Source organism: Balaenoptera borealis (assembly GCF_965194805.1).
Source record: "Balaenoptera borealis genome assembly, chromosome: 11".
Taxonomy (NCBI): Eukaryota; Metazoa; Chordata; class Mammalia; order Artiodactyla; family Balaenopteridae; genus Balaenoptera; species Balaenoptera borealis.
The window spans coordinates 66,483,578-66,510,496 of record NC_138868.1 but is presented as its reverse complement, the minus strand read 5'-3'; the positions used below and the strand labels follow the sequence as shown (position 1 = coordinate 66,510,496).

Sequence of the window (26,919 nt, the reverse complement as noted above, 5' to 3'; positions counted from 1 at the left end):
TGCAAAATATATTGCAGTGTCAAGATTAAGAAGTAAAGCAATACAGGGTGAGTAAGAGAGAATATAAATCAAATTACTACTAACTTATCTACTTAAACACACATACCATCACAAGTAACATCTGAGGCTCTCTGCCATGGAATAAGGAGAGCTCACTTCAAAAAACAAATATGGACAGTGTACTGTCATGGAAAATGGAATTGAAAATCATGACATATTAGTCCCCGCTTTGTCATTTTCTGTGTAACCCTGGGTAAATCACCTATTCTGAGTCTCGGTTTTCTCATTTTTGGAAGGAGGATAAACACTTTGAGCCTATCAACCTCTGACGATCAGTGTTCCTAAAAGTGCTTTATAAAGCACTAGGAAAACAGGTGGTATTGCTTTGATTATGATGTCTCTACCAGGTAATTTAGTCCTTGACTTCATTTCCATTTACCCAAGTGTTTTTCTCTATATGTGCATCTCTAATGCATACATCATCCTGGCCATTTAAATTGTTTTTGACAGCTAAATAGCTATTTACATCCATTTATGCTATAACTGGGTAAATTTATATAGATGATTCTGCCATTTTCTTATATATTACGGTGTGGTTTTCAGTGTAATTGTCAAAATCAAGATGTCAGGTTTTAGGCAAGGCTCAGAAAGAAATTCTCCCACCTAATTTAGAATGTCTGAATATAAACAATATGAGATTCCTCAGTATTTTTTAAAACTATATTTCCATATTTTGTAGTTCAAAACAAATTACTGAAAGCAAAACAGATTGATTTATAAAAGTTTAAGATAAAGCAGAAACTAACACACCCCTGTAAAACAATTATACTCCAATAAAGATGTTAAAAAAAATTTTTTAATTAAAAATAAAAGTTTAAGAAAATGTGCAGAAAATGGAACTGAAATTGCAAATTTTCTGCTTCTAATATTCTTAATTCATAAAATTATTTTATTGACCTAATACTGTCTGATGTCATTCCAAAGACATATTTGCTAATGGTGTTACAAGGTTTTTGTATTTTTTAAATACGTTTTTGTATTAGGAAGCTCATAACCGTACTATACCTCTCTCCTGGCTACCCCTGAACTCAAAATCACAAAAAAGAGAGGTTTAGTAATGAAGATAATTTTTTCATAAAAATAATTTTTTGATTTTCAGAGGATACATTTGATTTTTCTTATGCCCTGAAACTACGCAACTTAGGAAAGTATTAATAAACAATGTAATGTAACAAAAGGAGGATAAGGGCCTAGTTTTTTTTTTTAATTTAGTGAAATATTCTGAGAATTTTAATTGCTTATATGCCATTAATAAAACCCTAAACGAGTTCTGAGGGAAAAAAATCACACAGATCATTCAACAGCCATTTAAAATGAACACAAAAATTCTAAATTCCTGGACTTTTTTGACAGTCAAACTCTCTCTTTATTAACATTTGCTTCCTAACGATGGTGTGCCATGGCAGTATGCTCTAATGCCTGCAGGTTTTGGCAGATGAGTAGAGAAATTGGGGGAGGTCACTGAGCTGACATTTGGAGCCTGCTTGAAATGAATAAGTTAGTTAAGTGTCCCACATGGAAGAGAAGAGGGAGAGCAAACTTCTGAGAATAAAGGTAGAAGGGGTCATTTTGGCAAACCCAAAATATAAACAAAAAGCAAACAAACAAAAAAACCTAACCCTCTAATAACCCTCTTTCTTACTGAAAGGCTGAATTTTGTTGTTTTTGTTTTTCCAGAAATAAAGAACAAATCATCATAAAAATGAGAACATTAGACTACATAGTATTATATATGGCAAAAGGGCTAATTGGTGCCTGCAAAGACCAAGGTTTTTGTGTTGTTTTCTTCTCTTTTGTTTGGCCAGTTTGTCCTACTTCCCAGATGTAGCAGACCATTGGTTCTGTCTCTCCCTCCACTTGCCTTTCCTCTTCCTCCTTTTCTAATGCCCAAAATATTAGCTGGGGAAGGTGAAGTGCTGTAGACAGGTAAGGAAAAGTTTGTTCCTTTTTCTTACCTCAGGCCCTAGGACAAATGTATAATCCTGATGTTTAAAAAAACCAAAAATATCAGCCTAAATACTAATAAACAACATTTTACCTCTATTGAATGGAAAGTTTGATGGTGATAACCCCTTGCAGAGGTGCTATGCTTTATAAAGCACCCTAATGTATGTTACTCTTTTGGTTCCTCCCAGAAATCACGTGAGGTGAGGAAGGGTGGTTCACTTCTTCTATTTTTTACCAATAAGCAAAGAGGTTCAAAGGTATTAAGTGACTTGCCCAACATCAATCAAGGCCAGATCTTGGAGCCACATTCTGGGTCCCCTACTGGTACTGCCTCAATAAACTGTCATCACTGAGAAGTTTCACTAAAACAGATATATACGAACTACAAAAAAGAAATCAACACTTCCTTTGTGATTTTCATGATAGATATCAAGATCTGTCTTGTTGTACTTAGTTTATGAAATACCTTTTCATACATCCTTTTCAGTGCACACTGAGTACTAATGATTACATTGAGTTATATAAGAAGTAGATGGATCCTCAAGACAAAAAAATTTCATTAATATTGAATTATTTTTAAAACTTAATTCTAACAAAAGTAATTAGTATGAATTTTTAAAAATGGAATGCATTTATCCACTCAATTATTAGCCAAAAAATATTATTGAGCAGGCAATGCACTGGGTATTGTGGATATAACAGGAAATGAAGAACCTTCTGTCTCTGCCTTCAAAACACTCCATCCAGCAGATGAGATGGACATACAACAAAGAGTTATTCAGTGCCTATGGCAGGGACAATGGGAATCTAACCCAGTCAGGAGAGGGGTCAGGAAAGCTTCCTTCAAGAAAAAGCAATTAAGGTGAAGTCAAAAAAAAAAAAAAAAGATAGGAAGTACTTAGGTAAAAAAGAAGGAAAAGGCAGAGGAGGCAGCTCAATGAAAGAGCAGGAAGAAGTAAACTTTGGAAGTGGAATAAGAGAAAAGACACATCGCAGATAAAACCCTCTGTAACTCCAAAGCTGGGTACAATCGGTCAGGGTAAGAAGGAACAACCAGAAGTATGTTATGGCCTTACCATAAATATTTACTTTGCACTGAATTCTCTGCTCCTCAACCAGAGCTCAAAACAGCATTGGGTACAGTCGGCCCTTCGTATCCCCTGGGTATTAATTCCAGGAGCCCCAGCAGAGACCAAAGCCCAAGCTGCTCAAATCCCTTACATAAACGGCATAGTACAATGAATACAGTCGGTCCTCAGTATCCTCAGGTTTCGCATCTGCAGATTCAACCAACATTAGACCTGACTGCTTTGAGTTGCATCCGCAGATGCGAAACTGCAGAGGGCCGACTGTAATATATTATTTTTGTTTCTTGAAGCTTAGTATTCACACAGAATGCAAAAAATAACATCTTAGATACCTTCTCCTTACCAGAACCTTTCACTTTCATTGTCTCATTTAATCTCCTCACAACAATCTTCACCAAATGATATACTATCTGCTTTTTTTTACTGAGGCTTAAGGAGATTATTATTTTCCAAGCATCCAGAATGGCAGATCCAGGATTAGAATACAGATTTTAGGATCCTTTGTCCATTGCACTTTCCATACACCACACAACAGGCCTGTTGCCTTAAGAATCCTATTCATCCATCAAATGCTTATTAAGATCTTGCTGTGTGCCAGTGAATAAGGTAGATAAGGTCTCTGTCTTCATAGAAACTACATTCTACTCATAAACAGACTAACGTCTGTTGTAGGTCAGTTTTTTCTTAAGAATCTCCATTTGCTTTGGAGAAAAAAATATTCCATGACCCAAGAAATGAAATGAAGTGCTCAGATTTGGACTCCATGGCTCTGGTGTGTCCTGTGTCCATTTCCATTGTTATTCAGATTGTCTGGTGCTCTCTCTCCCAAGTGGCCATAGACCCTGTGACACTGTGAGCAAACACATGGCCAGGAAAGATGGCAGTACTTTGTACAGATTGTTTGGTTAGGACAGTTTCCTTCTGCCACACTGAAAACCCAAAGGTTTTTCAATCTGCTATCATGTTTCGGAGCCCGGCTACATGTGATTCCAATGACTGTCACTGTTAAAGTTATGTTCCATCAAAACCTCTCTGTGCTGGGAGCAAGAACTTTCCTAGAGCTTGGCAGAATGAATCCAGTTATACTTCTAGCTTCTAGCCCATGCTTTGTGTCAAAAGTGGCCTCAGCTACCTGAAAAACTAATTGTCCCTCCGGACATGTCTGTTTCTTATCTTGCCAGTAGGAGAGAAATGGGGATGTTGGCAACCACCCTCCCAATCAAATCATCTGGCCCATTTCTCCTGTGCCATGTTCCAGAAGTTAGTGGACACTTGGGAAAAAGAAAAGTAATGCACTGAAAACATAAAGGGTGGCAGGTCAGGTTAATGCAAAAACGTAAGAACAAACCCTGAAACTCTCTGGAAAGGAAGTTAACAGGTTGGCAGGGTCCCTTCTGCCGTGCTGGGAATGCACAGCAACCTCCAAACTTGGAAATAATTTGTTCATTATTTGCAGGAAAAGGGGTGAGGGTGGAGGACATTTCACATTCAAGAATTCTGAAGGACAACAGGTTGCAAGACACTGGGTATATTAAATGGAATGAGATTTCAGTGCAAGGAGCAGAGAAAGGAAGACCACGAAGTGGAAGGGGACAGATGAAGACATGGGAAGCAGTGTGGGAAAGAGGCAGGAAGCATGTTGTTATAGGGGCTGCAGAAACAGTGGTCCCTTATTAAGGGAGTGGACGTCTCAAGCAAAAGAGAATCTCGAAGTTGCAGTTTGCAGTCCCAAGGCAGGTGGGCTCCAAACACAATTCAGTCCCTTGTCTGATAAAGGCAGGTCAGCCCTCCAGCAAGGAGGCCAAGGGAGCAATGGGAACCCAGAGAGAAAGGATAACTTCTTGTTAGAACTTCTCAGTTTGTGAAACACCTGCTGCAGAATCACTTTACGGAGCAGGGGGCAGAGTGCTTGTAAAATGCATAGATCCGTGGAACCCAATCTGGACAATCAGAATCTCCTGGGGTTCACCCGGTTATTTGACAAATACCCCAGGTGAGTCCTATGCACAATTAAGTTTAATAACCACCAGCTGAGATGATAAAATTGGGTGGTCAAAGCCTTCCTTCAGAGACTGCCCAAGGCTATCTCTTGGTCACAGCACCTAGAACAGAGCTGTCTGGATGTAACAGAACCCCTAGCTACAGAGATCTTGTATTGCTTTGTGGGAAATCACATGAGGATCTCTCCATATAACATCCCTGAAGGTCAGAGCACATCACCTGACCATAGGTGAGGCTCTCAATAGAGAGTTTGTAGTTCCAGGTAAGGAAGGCACAGTCAGGCTCTGAGGCTGAGGCATCAGCCTCATTAGAGGCTTTCTTCACCAAAGCAGATTTCAGTTCCCAGAGTGGAGACGAAAAAGGACTACTTGGGAAAAAGAAGAGGGAGAAAGGTCCTAAGAAACCATGTCAGTCAGACAACACTCATCGAGACCCTAATTCGAAACTATACGCTAGGTGCCAAAGGCAATAATACTGCATGCTCTCTCACAGAATTGTTAAAGTTTTAGGCCTTCAAATAAATGCGTGAGGAAATTTCTACCAAGTAGAAAAGTGCTAATTACAAATTAGTGTATGTGTTCACTGAATTTGTATCTTCCACCAGATAAGCCAGACTAAGTACAAACATGTTCAAAGCCAGGAGTTCTTACAGAAATCCCTAGTTAAATGCACCAACCATGGGCGTGCAGAATAAAAACTGAATTGGAACCACTATCTACTTCCTGGTAACCCCTGACTCCTACCCCTTCCCTGCCCTCTGATCACTGGGTTGAGCTGAGGTCCTAGTTCTATTTCCTTTCAGAGGCTGCCAACTTCGGGAAGCCCGTGCCCTGTCCCGGGCACGTCTGCACACAACCGCAATACTGCAAGCCCTCGCTTCTAGGTTTGCAGCCTAACCAGCTGTTGCACTCACGGGTGGTCTCAGAACTACTGCAGAATCCCCATACACAGCCCTTTATCCACACTAATATCCCCTTTGACACACTTCCGTGGTCATGATGAACGGAAGACCAGATACAAGAAAGCAGCCTTTCACTCAAGCAAGCAAAAGCCACGTCCAAGATCTCTTTCCCTGGTGTCCTTTGATGCCTTATCTCCTGGGAAAACAAGAAAAGTCCTCCCCAGTCCGAGTCCCACGGCCGCCCACCACCGGGGAAGCCCTCCCGTCCGGGGCCTCGCGGAGTCACCTCTTGTCTCCCTTCTCTCCGCAGCTCCAATGGAAAATCTGTCACGTGGGCGCAGAACGAGAAGAGTAGCCGGGGGCAGCACCTGTGGCAGCGGCTGTCCATCCACATCAACAAGAAAGAGAACCCCAACCAAACGGCCGTCATCAAGCCCTTCCCCAAGAGCACGGAGAGCCGCGGCCTGTGCGCGGGCGGCGCAGGCGGCGCGGGCGGTGCGGGCGGCGGCGCGGGCGCGGGCGGCGCAGGCGCGGTAGGCGGCGGGCCGGAGCCCCCGGACGCCGGCCCCAAGGCTTTGTACGACGTGGTAGAGGCCGAGGAGCACTTCCCCGCGCCGGCGCGGCCGCGCTCGCCGTCGCCCATCAGCACGCTGAGCCAGCGCGCGGGCTCGGCCGGCCGCACGGACGACGACTTGCCGTCGCTGCACTCGGAGCCCGCGGCGCGCAGCAGCTCGTCTCAGGGCTCGCTCATGGAGCAGATCAGCAGCGTGGTGACCCGCTTCACGGCCAACATCAGCGAGCTCAACTCCATGATGCTGTCCACCGCCGCTCCCGGCCCCGGCGCCCCGCTCTGCTCGTCCTACCTGATCCCCAAAGAGATCCAGCTGCCCACCACCATGACCACGTTCGCCGAGATCCAGCCACTGCCCGCCATTGAGATCACCGGCGGCGCGCAGCCCGCGGCCGCGGCCCCGCCGGCTGGGGGCGCTGCCCGGGAGCCCCCGGCGGCCGGACCGGAGGCTGCGGCCGGCAAACCGGACCTGGAGGAGTTGGTGGCTCTCACCCCGCCGTCCCCCTTCAGAGACTCGGTGGACTCGGGGAGTACCACTCCCAACTCGCCAGTGTCCGAGTCGGCCCTCTGTATCCCATCGTCTCCCAAATACGACACACTTATCATAAGAGATTACACTCAGAGCTCCTCGTCCTTGTGAATGTCCTTGGAAACCACGCTGGGTTCCCAAACGGAGCCGAGACCTCCGGTGTTCCCACAGACACAGTCGCCTGATTAAGACCCGAGGTGGAAGACGCCAAGTACACCTGTAATGGAAACAAGAGATTAATAGTGCTATTTAACATCAACCGACGAAGACACCAACTACAAATCTTTTGGCAGATCTTCTTCTAGTGGCCTTAGAAAACATGGGCTTTTAAGAAACACTGCTTCTGTTTTTGAGGGCTGACAAGGAGTCTGTTGAAACAGTTACATACTAAGTGCTTTGCTCTAGGAAAGCAATGAGTGTGAAACAGCGTAATGGAGGGGAAAAGGCATAGTTAATAAGCAACTGTAAAAAAATGTTTTGTTTGTTTACTTTCATTCTTTTCCCAGAAGATTCTTTGATTCACCAAACATGAATGTACATTTTCTAACAAACTCAAAATCTGGGACCAAAACGTCAACTTTTCTCTTCCTCTTTTTTTTTTTTTTTTCGTTTTTTCTTTCCTTTAAAGACCTTGGAAAGCAGTACTTGGGCCCAGTATTTACTGAGGCCTTGATGTGAGAGTGTCCCATACACAACACACAACTGTATGAAGAGGGCTGCGCTGATGTATGTAGGGCTTTTACCAGACTTTCCTCTCCAATTTGGTTGTGACATCCTCTTCCAAACGCCTGCATCTTGGATTCCACCTAGTTATTTCAATTCACCTCCATTAACCAAGAAAACCAGTGGAAGATTTCTTGACTATTTCACCATGTTGCCAATCAATACTGGAGTAGCAAAAAATATTTTCTGGAATACTGTTTTGTAATTCCCTCACTGGGGTGCGTTGTGTAGCTGGAAATTCTCTTTATAATAATAATAATTCTTGAGCTCCAGCTTGGCTATCTCTTTCATGAAATGTGGCCACTCCTCATTATGAATGCATTGCCAGCTAAAATATTTAAAGTACGCATTTGGGCTTCTTCATTCCTTTCTTTTGAAAACCTGATGCACAAAGAGCTCCTCTGTTCTTTTCAAGTCCCACCACTGGAAGAACGGTCCATAGACCCAATGAAGACATTGTCATGATTGGAGGGACTGTTCAAAAAATTAACACAATCTTAATACACTGGAAATTTTAAACTGTGTCAAGTCGGCGTAGCAGAGATTTAGCTATGCCAGTGAGCAGTGATTTTAACTTTTCTTGGCTGCTTAAACAGGGCAGCTATGAACTATGACAAATGTAGATTTTTCAGAGCAATACAGAAAACTAAAACAGAGGAACCTTAACGAATATAAAACACACAATCTTTCTTAGCCATTCCAAAAAGAGGCAAAGAAATTATGAATATTTTCCTTTTTAAAATAATTATTAATATAATTTTGTGCACTTCATACTGTCACTTTTTAAAAACTGCAGAAAAGAGATTTAAAGTTATAATAGAAATACCTGTGCTTTGATAGGCTGATACAGGTAGAATTCATAGCTCAAGACCTGCATCCACTGTCATCTCTTTCTTCCTCCCATTACAGCTATCCTCAGGTGCCAAATGTTTTTGATTTTTAAATAAGGATAGTAATAAAAGGAGGAGGTGTCCTGTAAATTTAAATTCAGTTGACCCAGCCTTATACTAAAGATAGCCTTATGAAAAAGATTTGCTCTGAGGCAGAAGTATATTTTTAGCAGAGAGAAAGATAAATAAAAACCTTTTTCCTTTAGCTCAATATCCTTATTTTGGTAAGTATTTTTTATCTCACATCTACTTAAAAAAAGGAATTGAGAAATGGAAATATATCCATTAACGTAATTTATCATTCCCCACTTTTAAAAGTTATAATAAATATACTGCTCCACTTTACTTTCCTGATAGCTGTTCTTATATTAAATTATATTAAATCAAATCTCCCAATATAAAATATTAAACGCTAACATTAATTTACTAAAATATAAAAATTTTTAAATCAGACCTCCAATGACAATTTAAAAATAGCATCATCAGAGCCCCTCGATCCCAAATATTATAATAAGACTCTTGAAACAGTGAATCTAGCTAAGTTTTATGGTTTCATTGAAAGCAAATGTCTGCCTCTACTTTAAAAACAAATGTAAATATTTCGAGTATTAATATCCCTGGATTCTCATCAAAAGGGTGGCATTCACCTGGGGATTACTGTCTTTATGTCTTAGGTATCAAAACCTTTCTAAGTATGCTCTATCTGAGTTTTAAAATTTTGTTTCATAAAACACTTACGTTGGTTTCCATTGTATTCTTAAGTACAAGTTTCACTGTGTTGACCAATAGAAGAACATTTTTTAAACTTTCTCCATGATCAAATTCCTTTCTAATTGTTTAGTAACATATTTCTTTTAAAAGTACACTACCTTGTGAGAAAATCCATTAGAAATTAAAATGTGATGCAAATAAATTGCCATCTGATAATTCCATATGAAATAATAGTCAACTGTAATAAGAAAAATAATTTATCCAATTAGAGGAGAACAAGATGTATTTTTCTGTGTATTTATATAACCCTTTGTCACTTCATTCAATACATTGTATAATATATAATATCATTAGTAATGCATTCTTGGGATCTTTTATTTTGGAATGATGCTAACTGTCTCTTTGCCAATTCTAATACCAGGTTCCAAGTAATAAATCTACAATACAAAGAGAACTGAATATTCATTCTAGGGCTAGGATATGAACTTCACAATTCATTTGAGTACCTATTTTCATTGAATTTCCTTGAAAACAGTCTGTTCCTGGTGCCCAGTGATAATTCAGTCAGGACCAGCATGACTAAAAGGAAGGGGAAAGTACAATGGAATGCTAAGTTTCAGAAAAGTGACCCTAAAGGACAGTTTGGTCCCAGAATGAAAAAAAGAAGACCTGGTTTGATCAAATTATACAGACTATCTAAGAAGTCCACCCTTCTTCTGTTGTGGGAAAGAGTGGTGGCAGCCTGAGAAGACTGCATCTGCATTGGGAAGAACCAGAACCATCTCTCTGGGGTAGGGGTGGGGAACAGAAAGGGAGTGTGGAAAGGAAAACGGTATGAGATTTGATTGAAGCAAAGAAAAAAAAGAAACCCCCCAATGTGCTAATCCTTGTTAGTAACAGTCTTTCCCAAGTTTCTGCTGTTGCCAGCATGTAATCAGGAAGACTAGGAGCTATTTCTGACTGTCCATGAATTGTATAATGGCTCTGCTGCAGTTCTGTGACTTCCAAACCAGGAATTAAACACTTTTTAAGGAAAAAAACATTTCCTGTGCTAGTCTCCCGGCAAAATGTACATGTTTTGGAGACTTCAAAGGTATTACCTGAGTTCACATTTAGCCACAGCTTATTAATAACCCTCAAGCTGTCAGAATCTCTATAGTTACCATTTACAATTTTATACTGTGAAAAAATACAGATCAGTGAAAAGCATAAAGATAAGTCGGAATTCACTTTAAAGAGGGTCTGAGGCCTGGCAGATGCTCTACTATCTGTTGAAGAACGAGGCATGTATAAAATAGTTGGCTGAATTTCACTGATCTTCCCAATGTGAACAAATATACTATGTATATTGTGTGTATTTCTAGAATTCCATGGCAGCTGCTGGTGGTGTTGTAATTAGAAATCTATATAGAATATAGATGTTTTAGAGAGATGGTGCCAATCCTAAAAGATTTGTGTGGGCTACAAGTGCTTGTACTTACTTTTTTCTGCACTTTAACTGATTTGGTTTTAAAATGATGTGCGCATATCTGTCTTTTTTTCTGTTGTTGCAGCTTGTGCTATTAAAACGATAGAGAATGTTAAATTATTTTGATGTGAATTGCAAATGATTTTTTTTCATAAAGTTTAACATTTTTATCAGCATTGTTTTGCTTTGTACTTGTATAAATGTGTTTTATTTTAGTATTTTAAAATACACTTGCCTGTTTCTCAGTTGTCTAAATCATGTTAGAGCTGGTGTTTGTGAAGTCAGTTACTTTTTGAAATATATTAAAAAAAGAAACTATGATATGACTTTAAGATTCTTCCCCTTAAATGTTTAGATTGTTGTCTTAATAGCGTTTTCTGTGACCCAAAGAGCCATACTATTGATTCATCTTAAATTCTGAATGATCTACACATTCGCGTTATGGGGTTTACAAAGCAGCCTGTGGACAATAGATTAAAATGAAAATATAAACCAACCACAAACCAACCAGAGATGCTGTCCCCAGAGGCACCTACAAATACCTTTTAAGACATAAATAAATAGTTATATTAAAACAAGGAAGCATGTAGGGAATATAAGTCCTTTTTGTGTCTGGAAATACCAATACAAATTATAGGTATAGTTCCACAATTATCTGTGTTGATAGATGTAACATCACAAAAATAATATAGATTATGCGCATGTGTGTATATATATATATGTGTGTATATATATATATATATATATATATATATATATATATCTGTGTCTGTATATGTATACAAACACACACATCAATATAGATATTTTACTTTGAGTCCATCTGTATATGTTTATATGTGTATGTATGTATGTATGTTTGTGTGTGTACGTGTGGGCATGTCTATATAATTTTGCCAAAAAAAAAAAATTACTTGTCAAATCACTTTTTACTTTGATAGATTCTTAAGCAAATTTACACCCCCTGAACACAACTTAGCTAAAACCTAAAAGCATAATGTAGACTATATGAATGATGTATGGAAGAGAAAATGTAAATTTTAAAATATAGCCTCTCTCTGCTTCCCTACATTGTATTATTTGTACACATTTAATATATATATACATATATTCTTATATAAGTTGATATAAACTATGATTGAACTTAAAAAAGAAAGCCATTTTTTGGTCAGCCTCTCTAATTCAGTGTCTTCTATTCTGAAGTAATCCAAATGGGCATATGTTTACATAAACTTGAGCTTGAGGTAAGATATCTGGACTACACACATTATCTCCTAAAGATCAAAAGAGTTTTGTAAGACTCCATAGAACCAATGGAGGCCAGATAAAACCAGCTGATGCAATAGAAATAGCATTAAATAGAAATAAAAGTCAGGCTCTATTGCCCTGTCCCATATGATCTTGGATAAATTACCTTGACTTCTCTATAACTCAGTTCCTCTTTATTTAAATGCTGACGTGAGTTACAATAAGCTGTGAAGTTTATCTCATTTCCAGCATTCCTGGTATGTGGTAAATGCTTAATAGGTGATAGCTGTTAGTGGCAACATAGTATTTATTATACAGTTAATATCCAGCAGGCAGCTTAGATATGTTATGTCCAATATTACTTGTAGAGCTGTAACAAATTCTTGTCCAACTTAAAGCATATATCATTGGGGGAAGAGACTATTGAGGCTTGAACTCACATACAACCTTGGAACTGTCCATCTAGGATGAGTTAGTAAATTGATCTTAAACACCACGGAAAGAATGCTTTTCTTCTGTTATAGCCTATGCTGAATGCTGGCCAGTTTTTTGGTTATACTGTACACAAATAATCAGTTTTTAAAAATAAACAGTTCTCAGACATTTACTTTTTTATGGTAGCTAGCTAGGTAGGTAGGTAAATAGACAGAATTATATTAATGAAATAATCTCCTTAAACAAAAGCATAGGAAGTACATTTTTTTCTCAAAGTATTTTGAAATTCAGAATCAGTTACTACATTATTTTTTAAGAATAATTTCAGTAGATAAATTCTAAGAAAAAACTTTTAGACTCAGCTTCTCTGGCCAGGTTTAGACACCTAAACAAACAGTATTACAGGAAAACTTAGTTTAACCTCCACAAGAATAAATATTTTAAATTAGCTTTTACTCCAGACCCAACACATTTGGTTTTGTCATGACATCTAAGTCTTTTTGTATGAACATTTATACAAATAGGCTAGTTATGTGGTATATATATCAGACACATTTGGCTTATTTATATATAACTTGTATTTTTACTCATTGACATAAAACAAAGCCTTACATAACTAGCATGTTTCTATAACAGGATAAATGTTATATAATAAATTATATGACTGATATGTCCATGAAAATCGCAATTTAATAGTAAATTGTCTTTTCTGAACTGCTGAACAGTAATAAGTGTTTCACAAAATAAAAGTTTTAGATTTTTAAAAGTTTGGAAATCATAATAACTCCAAGTTGGATGGCTGCCTTCACCTCAGAACTTGCCACTCTTCTTTAAATATGCTAATATGCATTAACCCTGGAAGTTTCTTTTTTTTTTTTTATGAGTAGTCTCCTCAGAGTAGAACTTCATAGTATGAGTTTTGGAAATGCTATGATATAAAATTTATAATTTGTAGACACTTTTTCCTTTAGTCTTGAAAATTAATTGCTATTTCCATGATGATCTCCTAAGGATTTTGGAGAAGAAAACATGGATTTATATCATCAATCATTTCAGAGCCATTCTACTGAATCATGGAAAGCCTTGCTACATTTTATTATCCATTTTCCTCCTATTTTCTGATTTCTCAGAGCTCTACCAGCACATTAACTTTACTCCCAGGGGTCAAGCTGAGGATTTTCTTTTTCTTTTTCTTTTTTTCAATCGACATGTTGGATGGTTTCCTTAACTCCCAATAGCCTCAGATGAAGCAATATGTGAGATAGTAGCATTAGTAGATGTTAAGTAGCCAGTGAACTATATTCCAAGAGCAGTAGAAAGCTATTGGAGTATCATCCAGAAGTTATTTAAGAAACATTTTTCATGTGTTTTCTAATTTACCTAAGTAATCAAAATTACACGGCCACATCTAACACATGTACCATACTAATGCATTTCTACTCCTGCATGTTCAAAATAATGATTTCTACCTTTTACCTCCCTGTATGTTGTGGTACTCTCTGTCATATGCTTTCTCTCTCTAAAGAGCTCAAATCACATCATTAGCCCTAGTGCATTAGCCCACTCTTCAAGGAAGCATGAAACACTCTAAATGTATGCAGAGAGAAAAAGTCTTATTCCAGAAATACAAATACCCACTCTAATAATACAGGACAAATCAGCAACAAAATCAGGGGAATATCCTGACTAGTTCTATTCTGTCCGTATGAGAGCAAGAAGGCTTTCTTGCTCTTTGCATGGTAACAAAAAGCCCCAAAATCAATTTTTAAAATATAAGAGAAGCCTGAGATACAACCATTTCGAACTGACAAAGTTGGGGTCAGGAACCCAAGAAAAATGCAAGTAATAATGACTAGGCTAATAAACAGATAAAAAGCCTGAATACATTAAAGGAAGCTGAGAGGCCCTAAAAAAGAATAATGCAACTGTGTTACTGAGTGATGTTATTTGCTGAACCAGCACCATCAGTTAACCCAGCCCTAGTATGTGCAAAACACTGAGAGAGGCAAATGCAAAATAAACAAAGGTGGGTATAGGAATATTAATGTCTGGCAAGAAGTAATTCAAAATTAAATTTATGAAAAGGGCCAAAAGGGATATTTTAAATTGATAAACATCTACTCAGAAGACAGAACACTCATGAACCAATATGTGCTTTAAAATATGGCTTTAAAGCATACAAAGTAAAGATTAATAGAAACACACACACACACACACACACACACACAAATTCCACAATCACAACAGACCTCTTTAATATATTTAAATCACAAATACATCAAGAAGCCAAAAAAATAATAGAGGAATCGAGTAACAAAACCATGAATAATCAAATTTATTTAGAGCTTTGTTCGTATTAAACAGAGAACAGACATTCTTTTCATCATCCATGAAACATTCATAAACATTAACCTTGAATTTGACCATGAAAGAGACCTTAACATATTTCAAAAGGCAAAAATCATACAGGCTACATTCACTGACTAAAAGTCATAAAATTTTGAAATTAAAAAAAAAAAAATGATATCCAAAAGAAATCCTCGGGATCTCTCATCTAAGAGCATTTTTGGACTGAAGAGGAAAACTTAACTAAAATTATATCCTACATAGCAATGAACTTAGTGAAAACCCTGCATACAGTACTCTAAAGAAAATGTTTTACTCTGTATACATTAAAAAATAGACTAAAAAGAAATTAACTAAAATTTCAGTTGAAGATGTTGAAAAATAAACAATAAAAAACAAAGAAAATATAAATAACATTGATTAAATTGAAATTAATAAAAGAAAAAAAATCTACTCAAAAATTTAAAGTGATCATTAAAACCAAAGTTTTAATTTGAAAAGACCAACACATTGACAAACGTTTGTCAAGCTTAATCAAGTAAAAGAGAAACCACAATTAATATTGTGAGAAAAGAGTCATAGCTACATATATACAAGATATAAAAGAAAGCACTAGGTAAAACTTTGAACAAATAAATTTGAAAATATAGATGACATGATATTCTAGGAAAACATAAATTATCAAATTGAAACAAATACAAGTTGAAAATGCAGATAAACCAATAATGATAGAATATCATGAAAGGGAATTTAAAAATATTTAACTCTAAGTGGCATATGCCTAAACATTTTAGGAGAATTTCATCATGGTATAGAACATGGAAGTACATGGAAATATCTATAGCTCATTTTATGAGGCTTTTATAACTTTGGTACACAAATCAGATAAGGAGGGACATAAATAGAGTTATAAGCTATTCCCATAAACATCGATTTTAAAATCCCAGATAAACTATTCACACATCAAATTGTGAAATGTAATAAGCTAATAATACTTCATGACTAAATATAGTCTACCATAGGATTTTGTGTTGTTCAATATTAGGAAATCAAAAATGTAGTTTACTACATTAACATATTAAAAGAAAAATTAATCTATACAATAGATAAGAGAAACATTTGATAAAAGTAAGCACCAATTCCTGATTAAAATAAAATAAAACAAATTAACAACTAAAAATAAAAGGAAAATTTCTTAAGATGAAAAAATTCTATTAAAAACCTATTGCCAACATGATACTAATAGAAAAATATCAGAAGAGTTCCCATTACATCAGGAATGAAAGATGTATTCCATACATGCACAGTTCGAAAGTAACAATGAAATTTTTGTCTCAAACAACACATTTTCTAAGAGTTAAATAAAGTGCAAGCATCAGTTGTATTGAGACAGTGGATTTACTTGGGACAACTGCTTATACCTGCACTGTCCTGAGCAAACCAGGACACAGGCCCACTCTAAATCACTACTATTTAATATGGTATTTGATGTCCTAGAGAAAACTCTAAGTCAAGAAAAAGAAAGTAGATATTAATATTTTGAAGAAACAAATCTATATCAGCAGATTCATCAGACTATAAAATCTAAAACAATCAAAAGATAAAATATTAAGATTAAAAATAAAATGTTCAATGTAATGATATGAACAGGCAAAAATAACTAGATGAGCTACATGACTTTTGGCAAGCAATTTCTTGTCATGGCTTGTTCAAGAGCATCATAAAATCTGCTAAACTAGTAGGAAAAGTTAAAGATATAAAGAATAATTTTTTAATTGTGAAAAACACTGTAAAGTGTGCTTGACAAAGAGGAAGTAAAGGGGAAGAACGTAGGTGAGAACAATATCTTGGAACACTTCCCTAAAAGATTTCCAAAGAACAGAATTTTAAAGGGTTGGTAGACGCTGACCAGATGGATACAAGAGAGGAAAACATTCAGGCACAGGGAACAGCCCATCCACTGACACAAGATCGTGCATGGAGTGTTCAGGGAAGTAGCATTAGTTTAATAACTAGAGCTCTTCGGGAGGCTTAAACGAGATAATGTACATTATGTACACAGTGTTGCGCACATGGAGTGTGTTCCTTTGATGCTATAGCTGCTCTAGTAGCAGTACTGGCAGTGCTAGATATTTAGATCTAATGGAATACTATATAAAATACATGTAATCACGCATCTATGTAAAACTGGTTATTCTACTTTTATTCCTGAGCATATATACATCATTCTCTAACAACACAAATAAATTCAACCATTCAGAACTCAGAAGGATCCTAATCTCTCATGATCACACACGTGCATGCAATTGTTTGCTATAGCAAATATCAGAACTAAATGTAAGAAAGAACTTGATATCGACATTTACAATCAAATTAGACGAAATGAAAAAGTGAATTAGTAAATCACCTATGCTTCGTAATTAATAAAGGTAAAAAAATAATACTCAATAACAACAAAAAATACAGAGAATATAACAAAGGCATGGCATTTGAATCAAGATATTTAAAACTGAGAAGGGAAAAAAAGAAAGGACTTTAGAAATACATAAACTACATTGTGTATGACTTTAGTCAAGCGTCTCCTTCAGTTCTGCAGCCTCCTCCACTCAGATAAACGCCCTTCTCTAGATCTTCTTTTTTCTTCTATAAGCTGAAACAGTTGTCTTAGATCAATCTTTCCAAGATTTTCAAAGTTATTCTAGGGCCTTCATGCAGTATAATTATCCATTTTAATCTCTCTGTCTCTTTTTTTTTTTTTTTACTATGGTGATAACACTTATCATCAGATCCACCCTCTTAAAAAAATTTTAAGTGTACAATACAAGACTGTTAACTGTAGGCAACAACTATGTACAGCAGGTCTCTAGAACTTATTCATGTTGTATAACTGAAACTTTATAACCATTGAATAGCAACTTCCCATTCCCCCCTAACTCCTGTCCCTGGCAATCACCATTCTACTCTCTGCTTCTATGAGTTAGACTATTTGAGACAACTCATATGAGTGGAATCATGCAGTATTTGTCCTCCTGTGACTGGCTTATTTCACTAAGCATAATGTCTTCAAGATTTAACCAGTTTGTTGCATATGGCAGGATTTCCTTATTTTTTTAGGCTGAATAATGTTCCATTGTATTTATCCACCACATTTGCTTTTTCCATTCATCCACTGATGGACATGTAGGTTGTTTCCATATCTTGGCCATTGTGAATAACTAAAAAAGAATTAAATATTCAAAACCATGTTGCCCAAGACCCTCCTAGAGAGTACCTTTTTTATTGTTTGTTTTTAGGGAAGTCTGTGACTTTACTTGAAGGGGATGAAAGGGAAGGAGTGGGTGAGTGACCCTGATGCCAAGCCAACTGTGGTCCATGGGCCTGTAGGTGATGGAGTACTCGCTCAGGTAGCGGTGGATCATCTCAGGCTTGATTTCCAGCTGATTGAATGTCTCACGCTGTGGACACCCACCGTGCCACCCACTGCCTCGCACAGAATGATCACGCCCTGCAGGTGCACCTTCACCACCTCTGGCTTCTCCGCGGGGGCCTTGCGCGGGCCCGTAGGCAGGAAGCGCTACCTCCCCTGCAGGTTCCGTTCAGCAGTCACCATTGGCTGCTGATAGGACATGCCCAGCAGCTGGTCAAGGTCCCCACCACGTAGGTCAACCTGAGGAAGGCCCACCCCTTCTTCTACTCCACTTCCACCATCCCGGCAGTTGTTCAGAAAGATTGTTTTGCTTTGTTTTCACTGCATTTATTAGTAACATAAAGAAAACATTGAAACCAAAAAAAGAAAAAAATTCATTCTCAGTTCTCCAAATGGCTCTCCTCCCTCCCTCTTGCCCGTACAAACTCCGAACCCATTTCCTCAGGGCCAGTTCAAAACTGGACCTGTTTACTGCCATTTTCACAGAAAACAACCAATGCAGAGAGCAGCAGTACTGTCTAGATTCCACCCAAATGTAGGCTGGGGGAGAGTTACAGAATTCAAATGAAAGGGCTGGTGACCTCACAGTGACGTAGTCTAACTAAAATGGGCTGGACGGGAGATAGAGTAAGCCTATCAGGGGCCTTACAGAACATCTCATGGGCCTGAGTCAAACCCAGATTCACAGACACCAGGAGAAGGATGCGAGGACCAGGGGTGCAATTTTCTAGTGGAAAGTTTCACAATTCTCCCATGTTGGGAGGTGGGGAAAGTCCAGAGGGCGCCAAGAGCCTCACTCGTTTTGGCAGAAAAACTTACTCTAGTGTTGGGAAGTCACAAAAATGCCACGGATACTGAGAAAGGCTAGGAGGGGATTCGCAGCTAAGAATGAGATGTGTGGCTTCATTACACCTTCATTCAGGCTACTAAAAACTATTAGGTATTGAGTTGCTTTTGACTATTTTTCAGCTTAACATTGGTTTAAACATAAACGTGTCTGGCTTAATTTAGAAACAAATCATGAACATTATAGATATAAGCAATTTGATTTTTTAAACTCCAAATATACTTCCTAACATCAGATCATGAAAGCAAGTTGTTTTTGCCATAATATGTAGTGTCATTTCAACATACCTTTAAATTACATTCAATATCTAAACTACACATGAAATAACCCCAAGTCTTATTTTGTCACCAAAACATGATTTTTCTTACAAATATAATTTACAGTAAATTTTAAGAAGCCTTTTTAATAAATGGAAACAAATTGAAATTTGCCTTTATATACAATTTATTCAAACAACAAATACTTAATGGGTGTCTGCTATGTGCCAGGGCACTTTTCTAGATTCTGGGGGTCCAGCAATGAACAAAACAAAAATTATGTTTACATGGACCTTACTTTTATTATGTACATGAATATGTGTGTGTTGGTGGAAGAGACAAAAAACACAAAAATTATAAAGGAAACTCTAGTATATATTATAAAATGATAAGTGCTATGGAGAAAAATACGATGGATAAAGGAGACATAAATTCAGGAAAGGGGAGTAATTTTAAATTCGTTTATCAGGAAATATTTTACTTCTAAGTGATATCTGAGCAAAGACGTGAAGAAGGTGCAGAAACAAATCATGAACATATCATGAAAGAATATGCCAGGCAGAGGAAAGAGTAAATGCAAAGATCCTGAAGAAGGGGTAAGTCTAGAAATGTTAGGAACTGCAACGAGTGTAGTATGGCTGAAAGAGAATGAGCCTTGAGTAGGATAGTAGGAGCTGATTTCAGTAAGTGCAGAGTCAACTCGTACAGAGCCTTGGAAAATAATATAAGGAAGTTGGTTTTTATGCTGAAGGTTTTGAGCAAAAGAAAAACATCTGGTTTATTTTTAGAGGAGCAGTATGGAAGCCCTGGAATAAATTGTTAGGAGGCAAAGTTAGAGGCAGTGAGGCTGGTAAGAAGCTCTTGCAATAAACAGACAAAATGATAGTGACTTTTAGACCATGGTGGTGGCAGTGGAGGTCATAAGAAGTGGTCATAATTGTCTATGTGTATAAGATAGACTCATCAAGATTTGCTGATGGACTGGATGTGGGACTTTAAAGAAAGAAGAGTAGAGAATGGTGAAGGTTTTTTGGCCAGGATGGAGTTGCCCTTAACTGAGTTAGAAAAGGCTGCATGCAGTTAGAGCAGATTTTGGAGCAAGGATGAAGACATGTTGAGTCCGAGGTGTCTTTTAAGGAAGATAGTTGTGTATTAGAGTTTAGAACTCAAGGAAGAAGTCTAGACTGGAGCTGTAAAACAAATATTAATTACTGAAGATAATAAGCAAATTGAAGATAAGAGCAAATCCTACCATATTATATAAAATTATTATATAATACATAAAGATCAAGATTAAATTATCTAACTTACAGCTACTTCTTAATCATTTACCACCTAAAAATTATGATTTTTTAATTCTAAGGGATGTTGTGAGATTACATATCACTGTGAAAGTGATGGTATTTCATCCAACAGAACAGTGCACCTTGCCCTAGGATATGCCATCACCTGAAGCATAGGGGCCACTGGAAGCCTTAAGACACTCTCAAACAAGTTGCAGAGGTTGTGGTTATCTGGGAAAGTTCCCTGGAGAAGGTAATGCTGGAGGTAGGACTTGAAGGACTGTTATGCAGAGGATATTCTTGGCAAAGGAAATAGCATGTACAAGTGCATGAGTGTGAAGTTCAACCATCTATGATAAACATGAAGGGACTTGGTAGTACTCAATATAGAGTGCATGAGGAAGGATCAGGAAAATGGCTACGAAGGTAAAAAAAAAAAAGACAGAAAGAAAGAAAGAAAGGAAGAAGCAAGGAATAAAAGAAGAAAGGGAGGGAAGGAGAGAAGGAGGGAGGAAGGACAGAAGGGAGGGAGGGAGACAAAGAAATATGGGCTTACATGCTTTGTTAAGGAGTTTAGACTTTAAGGTGATAATAAGCCATTGAAGGTTTTATAGAGTAGTTGGCATGGACAAGTTTTTTTATTTTATTTTTTTGTAATATATGATTCTGAGAAGAGAAAACAATGGAAAATAAATGGAGAAGGAGAGCTAGAGACAGGTGGGTCCATTGGGAGGCAATCTACTTGACAAATAATGAGGACAGGAACTGTGCAGATGGTGAAGAAGTGGTAAATTTAGGAAATCTTATGATGGAGAATTGATATAAATTAGTGACTGGCTGGATGAAGTGAGATGGAGAGGACAAGGATGACACCTGGGTGTCTGGGGTGGTAATTAATAGAAAGTAGCATCTATTACTGAGTCAGGCAACACATCAGGAAGAGCAGGTTTATGATGAGTTCTGTTTGGGAGTTGAGATGACTGTGAAACTACAGTCAACGTGTCCAGTAAGTAGTGTACAATACAGGTAGAGCTCAGGAAAGAGAAAAAGTTAGGATCTCAGCAAACAACAGGTGACCAATGCAAAAAGGTAATTGAAAAGGTGTTACTAAAGGAAATATTTACAAAGGTATGAGCAGGGCTAGGCAACTAACTAGGGATTGGCAGGGTCTGGTAACAGTAGGAAGTGGCCATGACTCTTAGGACTGAGGGGGTAAGAAGAGAAAGGGTTTACTGAATGGGTAAGACCTGCAGCTGTAGGAGAGGGTCACCTGAAAGGCACTGTGGTCTTTGGGATCTGGGCGATGCCACATTCTCCCTATTCAAAACTGCCCACGCATCTCAAATGGGCTGCCTAGAACTATGGCAGTTGATGTATGAGATACACTTACTCAGGAGAGGGTAGTCAGTCAACTCTAACAGCTGGTCCTTTGAAACAGCCTAGGTAGACTGCCCATTAACAACACTTGAACCAACTGTCCTTGCATTAAGATGGCATTACATTTCCAAGTAACACTGATAACTGTTCATCTGTATAATCCTAACTGCCTGATAACCAGTGCAATTAGTTAAACCTCTAAATCATTAAAATTAGAAGGAACTATAGAGACCACCTGCTGAAGTTTGTTATTACCACATCTCTGGATGTGCATGCTGTCTAGGAACTAACACGTAAAGGGAATACATAGAACCAGAAAATAAACACAACTATAAGGCATTCATTTTATAATAAAACAATTACACATACACTGTAGGATAGAATGCAACTAAATCCATATGAATTTTAAAGATAAAACGGAAGACTTGAAACAATTTCAAGCGTTCATGTTCCTCTTCCACGAGGAAGAATTTGAGAAGCATTATTTCCACTTTTCTCATTGGCCTTGATATTGGACCCTACAAACCCAACTCTGTCGATTTAAAGTTTCCATGACTTTGGGCAAATTATTAAAATTCTCAGAGCCTTGGCTGTCTCATTTGTCTCCTGATGATAACCTAAACACAAGTGTTGGTATAAGGATGAAATGAAATAATTTATGTTAAACACCCAGCGCAGTGCTCGGCAACATAGTGCCTAAATGTGCGCTCTTTCCATTATCAGCAATTCTTCCACTAGAAATGTGGTTGCAGAGCGTTGCTGATGCGGCCAATGCCACAATTAATTCATGGAGAAAAATTCACGAAGACCAAGAAAGGGAAAGATCGAGCATCTGCTCTGTGACTGTAACTGGACATGGAACATACTTAATGGCACTGAATCCATACAAATGCCCTTGTGAATTAGACTGGAACCCACTCCCTAGCTCCCTTTCCAGAGGCTTTCTGCTCCAGCATGCTGATTCTCTTTGGTTTGGATCCTCTACTTATTCAGTATGTAATTGCATTAACTTCCAATGACAGAGAAGCCCACAAAGACATTCACATCTAATTTGCCCTCTCACTGCAGCCTCTCTCCTGCTTACCATGGTGACAGGTGGCTTGAAAATCATAAGTGGATGGGATTCTGGAGAAGCAGAACAGAGCAGCTGGCAGGCCAAGGTCATACATAAAGGCACTCAGATTCAAATGATTTTAGAATATTGGAATCAGATTTGAAAATCTTTCTTCTTCCAGCTTCTTTCCTAGAGAGAATAATTTAGGATGGTCCCAGATGACTCCTCACTCTTCTTAACTAGAGAATATCATATGCTTATGCAATTGCTAACTTGAAAAACACTAGCATCAAAGGGGTGAGACATGGTGTAGAGCAGTATCTCCCTCAGCATACTCCAGAGATGCATCTGACACACTTCTGGCTCAGATGCCCTGGCCAAGGGATTGTAGCCCCTGCTAACATCATCCATTTGTGGACAATAGGCTAAAGATTTGTTCTGCCAACAGATGGCAAGACTGCATGGGATAGCATCTGTACACTAAGGGAAAATGGTCCTCTTTCAAGAACATTCCATTATACCCCATCTTGCCCTCCCAAGACTACTGTGATTAATTTAAGTCAGTTCTGCCAACACTGCTGCTCAGGAAGGACATGCGGAGCATCAAGAGGGACATTCAGAGTGCTGAGGAACATGCAACTATCTGAACCAGGCAAAGAACTCAATATAAACTCACCTTGCCAGGTGTCTGGCCCTGACTGAAGTGACAAATTGTGTCTAGACAAAGGATGGGAAGAGAGGAAGAAAAGGGAGAGGATAAAGCTTAGCAAGTTCTTAGCTAACATTTTTATTTCAGAGTTTTCAATAGCTCAAGAGTTCATGAATTGTAGACAAAATTCTTGCAAATGAAAGAAATAGAAGGTTGGCCCAAGTTTTTTCAGAGGACTAAGTATGACAAGCTTTCTACAAAGAGCAATGGACTTAACGTGTCCTCAGCTCTGTTTACTAACAGTCTCAGAATTCTCATCAGTAAGATATCCTCCTTTGCAGGATTAGTGGCAGCTAAAGCAAAATAATGTTCACGATCAACGTCATTCATGAGTTGTTAGTTATTATTATTAATTTTAATAATATACAATCCCATTCTAAATAAGACTTGTATCGGCTTTTTGACAGGAACGTCATCAGACAGCTAATATGCTAAAATGCTAAAACTTGAACTAGGTCTTCTAACTTTCAGTCTGGATATAAGGGCTACCTCCGTGACACCCATTCCCTCCTCTTTCTAACTGAACTCTTGCTATATCACAGCAATTTGCAAAGGAAGTTGCACTTTCAGGTCACAGATGTACATGGTTAACTGTGTCAATTTCTTAGAGAAGCAGAGTCACGCAGTTAAGCCTTTCTCTCTCTCACCTTTCCCCTGATGTCTGCATCTCCCCAGAATGGCATTAGCTGTCACCTGCTTTGTTTCCGTAGGTTGGAGTATGAGAAAACAGTGTGCAAGCAGAAGTACTTTTAGTCTGAGTAAACACTGGATACACAGCAAATTGAAAGGCAAACAGACAGACTGTGACCTGGATTGGGGTCCAACAGACCTGGGTTAAATTTTGAGTCTCATCACCAACTAGCTGTGAGATCTTAGGCCAAGTAATTTAATTTCCCTGAGCCATGTTTTATTTTCTGTAAAATAGGAAAAATAATAGCGCCAAGCCTATCTCAAGGTTGCTTGGATGATAAAATAATGTAATAATATATACAAACGCCCTTGTCATTATAAAGAACTATAAAATGATTAGCCGTTAGCTGTTATGGTAGGCATTAAAATGCTAAAATGTTTCTGCTCAATCTGCTGTCAACTCCATTCTTCTAATCGCTCAGCCAAAAACTGCACCCTTCACTCCTCTCTTTCCTTCTTTCCTTCCTTCTTAACTTTTTCATACCTTCATAACTGTCATTTGATCTACATTCAAAATACATACAGAATCAGAACACTTCACACCAATCTACTTCCTAACCTCTTGTCTGAATTTCAGCAGTAGCATTCCGACAGGTCTCTGCTTCCACTTTTGCCTCTCTTCCTCCCCTTCCTTCCCTCCCCCCACCCCAATTTCTTCAGCACACTAGCCAGAGCAATTCCTTTCAATACAAGTCACGACACTCTATTGCTCAAAACCTTCTGGGATCTTCCTATATTACTGGGAATAGAACCTGAAATACCTACAATAGGCTTCAAGGTCTTTTTATTCCTTTAAGGCTATCTTGCTAATGAATCAGAACATATATGTCAACACAGTTTGTGGTCTCTGAAGACTAACTAAGAGGCAATGAAACCATTCACCTCCAGCTTTAACCTTCCATGGGGCTGGGACAGATCTCAAGCCAGTTTCCTATCTGTTATTATTTCTTTGCTAGTTGACAAGATGTGGTTTTGCACGAGGCTCTCAAAGTCCTAGAAACCAACCTTTCAACATAAGCGACATCTGGCACCCACATGGAATCCTCCAAAGCTCAGGGGAATCACTTTACAGTCAAGTCAAGGGAAGGAAGAGTTGACCTCTGGTCCAAGCCCCAAAGAGATCACACTACAATGTCAGGCCTCTGTGTCTAGGTGTGTGGTGTTCCCTTGGCCTGGACTGCTATTTCTCGTTCGTCACTTGTCAAAATCCCACCCACTAGCCAAGGCTGACCTTATATAACACTGCCTTCCTGGGTCCTTACCTAATCTATCCAGTCAAGAGCAGTTGTTCCTTCCTCTGCCCCACCAAAATTTCTCCTTCTCAGTTAGTTTATAAATAATTTTCCCCATCTTAAACTACTGAGCAAGTCTGCTAAGTACTGATAGATTGTCACTTCCTTGAAGACAAAATTAGCAACAGTAGCTCATTATAACATTAATTCTCAAGGCGAGTAGGGAAAATCTCCTTCAGAATTTCATAGTGGGGATTAAAGGATGATGAGAGAAGACCACACTTTCCTGCAGGATAAAATATCCTCTCAAAAAGATCTTTGCTCTCCTCTCCCCCCCAAAAGTCTCACTTCAATTTATTGACTCGATTAGGATGTTGAAGGCTGTAGACTAGATCAGCAATTCCCAAAAGCAGGTCAGGGCTAATTGTCCAGCAGAATCATCTGGGGTAAATTTTGAATACCTGGATTCCTGAGCTACTTCTCTAGAAGTCCCTAGAAATTCAGATTAAGTATAAATTAAGATTAAGATTAATTAAGATTAAGATTAAGGTCCTGAGCCAGGACCTAGGTATAATATTCAGCATCAAATGATCAGCAAAGTTTGGCAATAACTAATTTAGGGGTGAATTTTAATAGATTTTTAAGGGAAAGGGAAGACTATAAATGATAGAGGAAAAATAAATAAAAGGAAAAAGCAGATGTAGAAAGTCATCAGTGTGACTCAGCATGGCATGAGAGAGAAGGTGACCTAGGTAGAGGATGCAATTTTCCAACTGAAGCTGATTTTATTTTCTTTGTCGTGGAGGTGGGGAAAAATTTCGTTTAGGCTTAGGTCACCACAGGGAATAAATATGTGGACCAAAGATTATGGTGTTCTTTCCTTTGGAAGTTATATTTCTCAGTGTACACTAATAAATTGACAACCTAGTAACTATACGTTAGTCTATGTGGGATTGTTTACTGTCTGTTCTAAGAGACAAAATTAGGTTTCTGAATCTGCAAACCTCCAGGCCTTGAAAAAGAGGACCAGGCAGAGATTCACCCCATTAAAAACCCATACATTGGCACATGAAAAGCTGCTCGACATCACTAATTGTTAGAGAAATGCAAATCAAAACTACAATG

At 38.2% G+C, this 26,919-nt stretch overlaps 1 protein-coding gene and 1 long non-coding RNA gene across 6 annotated transcripts in view; one reads left to right on the top strand and one right to left on the bottom strand.

Moving 5' to 3' along the window:
• Positions 1-11,009, top strand: part of GRM5 (glutamate metabotropic receptor 5) — a 547,875-nt gene extending 536,866 nt beyond the window's left edge. For all 4 annotated transcript variants that reach the window (XM_082340447.1, XM_082340448.1, XM_082340449.1 and 1 more), the window contains one exon: positions 6,308-11,009. In XM_082340447.1, the coding sequence (XP_082196573.1) occupies positions 6,308-7,208 (901 nt within the window). In that variant the 3' untranslated portion in view covers positions 7,209-11,009. The remainder of the gene's footprint in view (positions 1-6,307) is intronic.
• Positions 1-26,919, bottom strand: part of LOC309605137 — a 394,782-nt gene that overhangs the window by 214,822 nt on the left and 153,041 nt on the right. For both annotated transcript variants that reach the window (XR_014231242.1, XR_014231243.1), the window contains one exon: positions 7,185-18,133. This is a non-coding gene — a long non-coding RNA (uncharacterized lncRNA). The remainder of the gene's footprint in view (positions 1-7,184; positions 18,134-26,919) is intronic.